General features: G+C 38.4%; 1 protein-coding gene across 1 annotated transcript; it reads right to left on the minus strand.

The window, feature by feature from the left end:
- Positions 1-61: 61 nt before the first annotated feature.
- On the minus strand, positions 62-2155 carry LOC138620150 (C-type lectin domain family 4 member A-like; the record flags this gene model as incomplete). Its single annotated transcript, XM_069697123.1, has 4 exons — positions 1822-2155; positions 1444-1539; positions 294-386; positions 62-204 (listed from the first exon to the last, which is right to left on the minus strand). Coding segments are annotated over exons 1-4 (375 nt in total), but the record flags the coding sequence as incomplete, so codon positions are not given.
- Between the last annotated feature and the right edge of the window lie 7478 nt (positions 2156-9633).

Here is a 9633-nt window from a genome sequence, read left to right on the forward strand (position 1 = left end):
TTTTGATGTTGCACTTTGCCCCTCGTGTCACTGACAGACCAGATTTCACTCTGATACACACCTGTTCTTCTTTGCTGTTGATGATCACCAGGTCTGCACCTCTTTGCAGACAGTCAGCTCTGCTCTCCTGCCAGGATTTGGTAACAGGAGAAATGTAGTAGAAACTGTGGTTGAAATACACCCATCCTTGTTTGGAATAGTGATCTGTTCAGGATAACAAAATTTAAACTTTTAACAACCATTTGATAATAATAATCTAACATGAAAGTTTACATTTTTAGCATCCCACTCACCAAAAACATTCAGCTTCCTCTTCAATGTTTCCACCTCTTCAGTTAAGTTTTTATTTGTCGCCTCAAAATCCAGTGTCCCTGCATCATGAATATCTGAGAGCAGAACATTTTTTACACATTCCCTTTGTTAGTTAGATGTACATTTAGATTTAGATTTTATTAATCCCACAGTGGGGAAATTCAGTCATCACAGCAGTATAGAAAAAACAAAAGGTGCACTCAATATGAAAAAAATTACAAATAAGTATAAGATAAAAGAAATAAGATAGATCGAAAATAATTATTTTAGAAATAAACAATAGCAATGACACAATACACACACACACACACACACACACACACACACACACACACACACACACACACACACACACACACACACACACACACACACACACACACACACACACACACACACACTATATGCATAAAAAAAACCCAAATTAAATTAAAATAAATACAGTTTGGGATGAATGGAAAAAAGTGTCAGTTGCTATGAAATGAAATGAACAGTGCAACGTTATTATAGGGTGGTGTTGAAAAGTCTGATAGCCATCGGAACAAACGACCTGCGGTAGCGCTCCTTCCTGCACTGAGGGTGCAGCAGTCTGCCGCTGAACGAGCTGCTAAAAGCTCCGACAGTATCATGGAGGGGGTGAGAGGTGTTGTCCATGATCGATGTCAGCTTGGCTAACATCCTCCTCTCACCCACCTCCTCTATGGAGTACAGAGGACTTTCTGGGACAGAGCTGGCACTTTTGACCAGCTTGTTCAGTCTTCTGCTGTCCCTCTCTGTACATGCACAGCGACAGCAAACCACTACATAAAAGATGGCCGCCGCCACCACCACAGTGTCGTAGAATATCCTCAGCAGAGTCCTGCAGACTCCGAAGGACCTCAGTCTTCTCAGCAGATGGAGTTGACTCTGGCCATTCTTGTATAAAACTAAGGTCTTGACCTTACTATGTGAAGTGCCCCGAGACAACATGTTATTTTTTGGCGCAAAAGAAAAAAAAGAAAAATTCATTAATTGTAATAATTGAAAGTGCAATGGTAGCCCTTTCAAACATCTGCAGTAATATCTTTCAGATGGCAAGTTTCAATCGCAGTTTACAGGATGCACAAGGAGAGAAAATGTAAGAAGACTCACAGAGAGCCAGATGCAGGGAAATGTTGACAGCAGCTTGGAGAATACACAGGAGTCCAACGCTCACACCAACCAGTATGTAGAGTTCCCTCCCTACGTCTGCATACAAACAAAAAATGAATTTTAGTATTAAGCATCCACATCTGATAATATATTTCTTTGAATCAGGAAACTGTCAAACCATTTTTATTTCACTGTCTTGAGGATTAAACAAAAACAGACCTCAGTTGTTTCTAGATTATGGTATTTTGTGAAGCAAAACTCGACACCTGACAAAAACAATGGCCACCAGCGTGTGTTGTCCATTGCAAACTACTCAATACTCTGAGCCCAAATAAAAAAAATATATAAAGATAGCATGGAAATGCAGTGGTTACTTACTCCTGGCTGAAGCGTCAGGTAGGTTTTTGCAGTCCTTCGTCATCTTAGATTGTTCTTTGAGGACAAATATTTTTTTTCCTACTTGAGAACAACAAAAGCCTGTAATTATGTAAAAAAGAACTGGATTGGCAAACTACTTCTCCTTTTCTTTTTCTCACACTGATCTGTTTACCAAAGAAATATTTCTCTTTTCCTCCCGATACAGCAACTTTCTCACCCACACATTTTTCTCTTCACTTCAACTCTGTCAATGTACATGTGGCTGTCCTCGGAACTTAAAGTGTTCAACAGAAATAAAGACTAAAACAAGCTACATATAGGAAAAAATATATTAACAGGCAGAAAACAAGATAACAATCGCAAAACAGTTTCACAGGAAATATAGTGATGGTGGGTTGCACAACACATGCAAATGAGAGCAGATAACAGATGAGCAGTTGAGACAAGCATGCTGGCTTGATCAGGCCAGAGAGAGACAGGAGTTAACTTGATGAAAGGAATGATTACTCAAAAACATACGACACGCAGAATATACCTCTGGAAGGTGATTAGTGAGATGAAGAGCAGCTGTGCCAACCACCTGCAGGAGTCATCCACTTGGACGAATCTGGAGAAGACATCGACATCCAATGACACACACACACACACACACACACACACACACACACACACACACACACACACACACACACACACACACACACACACACACACACACACACACACACACACACACACACTAAAAACATAGATAGGGGAGAAGACAGAACAAGCAACAGGGAGCAAAAGGGAAAAGCACGTGGAAAAAAACAGGGTCCTGACATTTATACTGCTTAGAGAATGTAATCATTGTATGATGACAACAAATGAGAAAACCGCATGGATTTATTAAGAAGATATTCAAAGCATTTATAATATATTACAGTCATCATTGTGGAACCAGAGCAATGACCCTGAGTGGTGTAATTGTCTCTTTTTCTGAAGCTAACCTTTCTGACTGCATCCACACTACCCAGCAAATCTAAAAAATGTGTTCACACCTGAAAATGATGTTCATGTTCACATTAGCATATTTAGGTTGATTTTGTGAAGATCTACCACAATGAAATGCTCAAACAACAGAAACATGGTGACATTGCTTCTTTTGGTTAGCTGCAAGTTATTGCCCTGTTTTGTCTGTATGATCTGCTGGGTTGAAAGACAGTTATGGAGAAAATCTCTTTCGCAGATCCAGAAAAGTGAAGAAGAACAGTTTTCATCATTCCACACACACACACACACACACACACACACACACACACACACACACACACACACACACACACACACACACACACACACACACACACACACACACACACACACACACACACACACACACACACACACACACACACACACACACAAACACACATCAAATGTAAATATAACCTACCATTGCTGTTGTCTCATTAGGTTTAGTAAAGGCCAGGGAACCACAGGGCTGTTTCACAAAACCTGGAGAAGAGGTTAAGCCGGGAATTTCCACATATTCGGTTTCATGAAAACACTGGCACATAAGTTACTGTCAAGATTTATTCTGTGCTGCTAGCCTGCTGCAGATCAGGTTAACAGTCAGTCTTGAATAATCCTGTGTGCAATGTGTTGACACACAATTTTTGGGATTCTTAAAAAAAGCAGACAAAAGGACTGATATGCAAACAGGGGACTAATTGTGTGTTTTTAAAATGGATGTTTCTGATATTGTGCACTGATTCACGAGTTACAGTTGTGAATCAGTTCATCAAGCTCCTACATTTTAGTTTTTATTTGTTGTGTGGGTTTTCCAATTTGCCTGTGTGTAAGTGAGTGTTGGCTATGTACCAAATTGTGGAAGTGTGTTACACAAACGTGTTACACATACATGGTTTACTTAACGCAATATATGCCATTAAGCAATTTGTTTTTACGGTCAGTTGCTGCCTGGGGGCCGTTCAACTGCAATGTTTCTTTCCGATCAATGAAGGGCCTCATTTTTGAACTCCCTCTAAAGGGGGTGATTGAAGGATGAAATCTTGGTTCATAACCAGAATCCTATATTTGGTTAAGTTTGGTAACAAAAGCTTTTAGGCTCATGTGAGAAGTTTTAATTAAATATAAACAAACACGTTTTGTTTCAAATCACAGTAAAATTGTTCTGTATTAAAACAGAATATATTCTTTAGTTTCTAACGTTAACCAAGTGCTGAGAGAGCCTAAATATAACCACAAAAAGTTTAATAAGTCTGTAGTCTCTACAAGTAGTTTTACATTTCTGTTTATCTCTTAACAACTTTCTAAAGGGCTGTGTAAACATGCCTGATGTCAGTTAGGAGAAATTACACTGTGAAATGTCTGAATGTAAAAGGAAGAGGAGGAAGTTTTATTAAGCTCCACAAAAAGGATATTTAAAGACCTACGATTCTCTTTCAGTCATTTTCCTGTGAATTACATGTTTTGTTCGATATGATTGTTTCTTCCTTTGTTTTTAACTGTTTCTAAATCTGTTAACCATGTTGTAATGTTTCTATTTCCGCATTCTTCACAATGACCAACAGACTCAGCTGAACAGACAACAACCCTGAGCTGGATTTGTATTATTGCAGCCAGTGAGATGCAGGAGATGGAGATGACGGATTATATTAATGAGCAACCGAGACACGGGGAGAAGTGTATTCGGGATACAAATCAAGCAGGTAATAACACATATCAACTTACAAGATAGTGTAATGAAATATCATAGGTTGTTATAGTTGCGCTGGTAGTATTGTCCCACAATCCTGTCACTTAAAATCTTCATATAGAAGTTAACATATTAATGCACAGCCCTACCTTACTGTGTAGTGTGTAACCAGAAATGAATGTGTAAAAGTGTAATTGTAAGCCAGATTTCTTGGTGATGATTTGGCAAAACTGTTTCCTTCCCCATTAGACTTTTTTTTGTAGATGTCTCAATTTTAGATCTCAGCAATTAAATTGTCCGCTTCAATGTCATTACAACTGATAGAAACAAATATCCATCCATCCATTATCTATGCCTGCTTTATCCTGAACAGGATCACGGGGGGCTGGAGCCCATCCCAGCTCACTTAGGGTGAAGGCAGGGTACACCCTGGACAGGTTACCAGTCCATCACAGGGCCACATAGAGACAGACGGAAACAAAGACCATTCACACTCTCATTCACAAGGGCAATTTGTAGAACCACCAATTAACCTGAGACGCACGTTCTTTTTGGATGGCGGGAGGAAGGCCGAGTACCTGGAGAGAACCCACGCAGGCACAGGGAGAACATGCAAACTCTGCACAGAAAGGCCCAGGCCCGGATTTGAACCCCGAACCCTTCTTTGCTGCGAGGTGACAATGCTAACCACTGTACCACTTTGCCACTAGAAGCAACAACAATAATAATAACAATAATAATAATAACAGTAACAATAATAATAATAATAATAATAATAATAATAATAATAATGTTAAACCTTATTTGTATGGCACCTTTCATACAAACAAATGCAGCTAAAAAAAAAAAAAAAAAATTTCATGCAGTACTTTAAATAAAAAAAAACCCAGATATAAAGGCACTTTAAGGCAAGGTAAAATGTTATTTAAAAATAAGAAACAAATTGCATAGATAAAATTAAACACAAGACAACACATTTATAAAATAAAAGAAGGTCAAAAACATTTTAAAGTTGCAGCAGTGTAGATTATTGGTGTAGAATCCAAGTTGTAATAAAATAATGCCTGTTTCATTTAAACAGGTTCACACGATAAAAGTTACATATTAAAACATGATAAAGAGCAAAAACGTATCTACCTCCCTCTTTGATACACCAATAAAACATGGCAGCCTCACAGGTCTGTGACTGTGAAGATAGACTTTTATTGTTGTTAGTTTGTGTGTGTTGATTTTACAGAGAGAAGACTCTGTCAGCTGCTTCTCCTCAGCTTTGGTGTGCTGTGTATCACACAAGCCACTCTCAATCTGTCTTTACGCCTTACTTGTGAGTATTGTTTCTTGTACATGAATATAGTATCAACAGTAAAAAAAAAACTAACAATATTTAGATTTTCTCTTGCTTTTTTGTCAGTGTACTCAAGCAGGGAATCAAACCACTCGTGCAACACACCTCATTTTAGTGGTGAAAAACAGATGAAGGATGTGCACATGGATTGTGAGAAAAAGTGCAACAAATTACAAGAAAGATTCAACGTTTTGACCAGAGACAGAGACCTGCTTCGAAATAGAAACTCTGAACTCAACAACACAATAAAGAAAATGGAGAAGCAAATGGAGAGGCTGAAAATACAGCTGAGGGGTGAGAGAAAATTTGGTTTTAACTTCAGTTCCTCCTCTGTTCGCTTTTGTGCAACCTCCATGTATGTAGTATTTATGATGTCTTTTGTCAGATTCTTGTGGCAACAGTATAACTGAGTACTACCAATATTACTGCTGCTTGGAATGTGAAAAAACATCAACTCTTGTTTACTAATGTCTTTGCTTGTTTTTTTATTGTGGGATGCTAATCTATGCTAATGTACAATTTAGAACAGAATTATGTATGTTTTAATCATTTAACATTAACAAAAAAATCACAGATTCTTCGAGGGTTTTTTCTGACACTAGAAGTCACCACAGTCAAAGGTTTTATGTAGGAAATTATTAGTTATTATTATTATTATTATTATTATTATTATTTTCATAGCTCTCCTTCTAGATATAAATATGGCTTTGTAATTGATAGTTGTACAGTTACACTGTCATAGTTATAGTCTGTTATGTGGGTACAATTTACAATTACAGTGTTTTATGCTCATACAATACAACATGTGTATTTGTTGTACATCAAGTTCATTATGCAATGTATTGTATTTGTACTTACAATTTCCCATCAAAATACCTCAGCATCTTATCTGTTATTGTTAATTTCGTGTCCTAGAGCTGAGCGGCTGTGTGTCCCCTCAGCGGTGTCCTCCAGAGTGGAGGGAGATCAACTCCAGATGTTACTTCCTCTCCAAGGAGAATAAGACGTGGGAGGACAGCAGAAAGTACTGTCAGAGTAAAGGAGCTGGCCTTGTGGTGATCAACGACGAACAGGAACAGGTACAGTGCAGCTTCTGTTATGTACACGTGTGTCTGCATGTGTGTTTTGTTCTTGATGTTGAGGGAGAACTTTTAAAGTCGAAGTTACATTACCTGTGATCTCAATCAACAGAGGGCCATATATCGTCTGGATGGGGATGTTGATCTCTTGTTCTGGATTGGTCTACATGGCACAGATGGGAACTTCAAATGGGTGGATGGATTTGTGCCGACCAAATCGTAAGACCTTTACAATTGCCTTGACTTTTTCTGCTAGACATCAAACTGTGTCTGTATCACTGTATCTGTGTCACATAGACAAATACTACGCTACGCTAGGCACGTCTACCTGTAACCATTGTACAACTGCAGATTTTATTCTATTTCTTGGATCAGCACTATTGATTCATAGAATGAAGTGCTCATTACCATGTCAGATGAGACATTTAATTTTTTTTTCTTAATATCGCAATAAGTTAATGTTATTTCACTTTTGGGGTGGAAAAATACATGCATAAGGTAAATGTTAAAAAAAATAATAATAATAAAATTTAAAAAAAGTTGCAAATAAAGATACAAACATTGAAAGGTTGATTACCTGCATTCAAACTCACCAAAAATTCCCTTTTAAGTGTACAATTTTCACATTACTTGTAAAAGACTAGGTAACAATCATGCCATCCTCAAAACTGTGTGAGTTTTCTGTTTTAACAGAGCAACTCTTCTCAGTTACCATTTTTAAAATCAGTGTCAACATTACCTGCAGATATTATACATTTTACCTGTGGAAGGCTTTTAATCTGAAACATCCGTCCAGGAGTTTGTGCTGTGGAAGTATCCTCCTCACATCCTGGTTTGTTGTTTGCAAGAATGTCCAGGGCTTTACAGTGTAAATTTAGAAAATGTCTATTTAAATCTGACTTCTCTGATTTTCTTGTCATTTAGATTTTGGCAGTCTGGGCAGCCGGATCATGGTGGTCCTAACAATGTAGAGGACTGCGTGGAGATGTACCACTTCAACCCGGAGCTCGCCAGCTGGAACGACGCCCCCTGTGGAAAAGAGCGTCGCTGGTTGTGTGAGAAAGATCAAGCACTGATACATAACTGTAGTGAGCAACAATAAATCTGACGTATGTCAAAAGTCAACATTGACTCACTTCAAGTAACATACAAAGGTTAAAGCTGGTGTAGGCAATTTGGGAGGAGTTAGGAGAAAATTGCCCCCCCCCCCTCTTGCAGTCCTCCCTCCCCTCTCTGTCCGAAGCCCCTCCCATCAGGCAAGCTCATGGAAATGCATGTGCTCCAGTCGCAAAGGTATCTGCTCTCTGAAACAATTCACCAATAGTGGCACATGTATTATTGCATTCAGTGGTGTAATGGGCAGCAGGAAAAAAATCCGGTGGGCCACATTGACTTACTTTAACTTGTAAGTTAACTTGTATAATGTAACTTGTGTAATGTGACTTATATCAAGTACATAACATAGGCTTGCAAAACTAATCTACCTTTTTTAAAACAAGCCACGATCTTTTTCTAAACCTAACCTAACTGCAACTGTTTCACGATGTTAACCAAGTGTTTACTGATGTCTGTCACTGAACAACTCCAACAGTCATATATGTTGTTCTGGCAAAACACGTCCTTGTTTAGGTATTAGTGGTGGACCCACTAAGGGAGTTGAAAACTCTCATATGTGTTGTTTTGTTCGCTGCACTTCACTGTTATACTGCTTAAAGTTGAACTGTTGTTTAGTTGTGTATGGAAATTGGATTATTAACATAGTCAGTCTCTTTAACTCTCTACTGCACAGCGTTGCCCTCGGGCAACAGAAAGTTTTCTCAATATGGAAGATCTGCTCCCTAACATCTCATCTTCATGTCTGTGTGTGAGCTTTCTCCCGGTGCTCTGAGCCCCTTTATGTCTTATGTTTCTTGCTGTTAAAAGGGAGCTATTTCCTTTCAGCTGTCTGAGGTTTTCTTCCTGTTAAAAGGGAGTTTTTCCATGCAGCTGTCGGTCACGTGGGAATTGTTAAATTGTTGTGGAGCCGTCTAAAGTGCCCTGAGATGACTTATGTTGTGATCTATTGCTACATAAACAAAACCAAATTTAATATGCATACTCTGCTTCACCACTCCAGCGTCGAGGCTGCGAGGTCCTGTCCTAACTCCAACATCAATTTGGGACATCGCTGTAGGTAGTGGCCTACAGTGGCCTGTTGGAGTTTAACCGCCAAAATTTATAAGTGAAACTATCGTGACTTAAATACATTCTTATTCACTCCTAATGATCTCTCCTTTATTGAACTGTAGTTATTCTTGTTGTGTTTTCGTCAGCATTGGAAACTTACTTTTTACATGTTTTTACAGACAGTTCGTGGGTGCACAGTAACACCATAAGTGATGTGCAAAAAATGGAATGTCCATCTCGGTTTCACAGCAAAAAAATATTCTTCAAGTTTCACATGAGTGAAATCTTATTTCAGTAAAGTACATTATATGACATGATCCACTCTGTGATACAAACACACGCCTGTGAAATCCAGTATGTAAAAATATTTAAAGTGTAAATAAGACTGAGTAAAATAAAAAAAAGTATTTTTATTGATAAAATGTCCCAAAATGAAATGAAGTGGAATAATTTGTGTCATGTGCCATCAAAATGCATGCAGAGGGCTACATTTAATGTCTTAAGAGAAGTACAACAACGTG

The sequence above is a fragment of the Brachyistius frenatus genome, unplaced genomic scaffold (genome assembly GCF_029030835.1).
Source record: "Brachyistius frenatus isolate BFR_SWC_R1_liver_20210118 unplaced genomic scaffold, ASM2903083v1 Contig_23, whole genome shotgun sequence".
NCBI classification, from domain to species: Eukaryota; Metazoa; Chordata; class Actinopteri; family Embiotocidae; genus Brachyistius; species Brachyistius frenatus.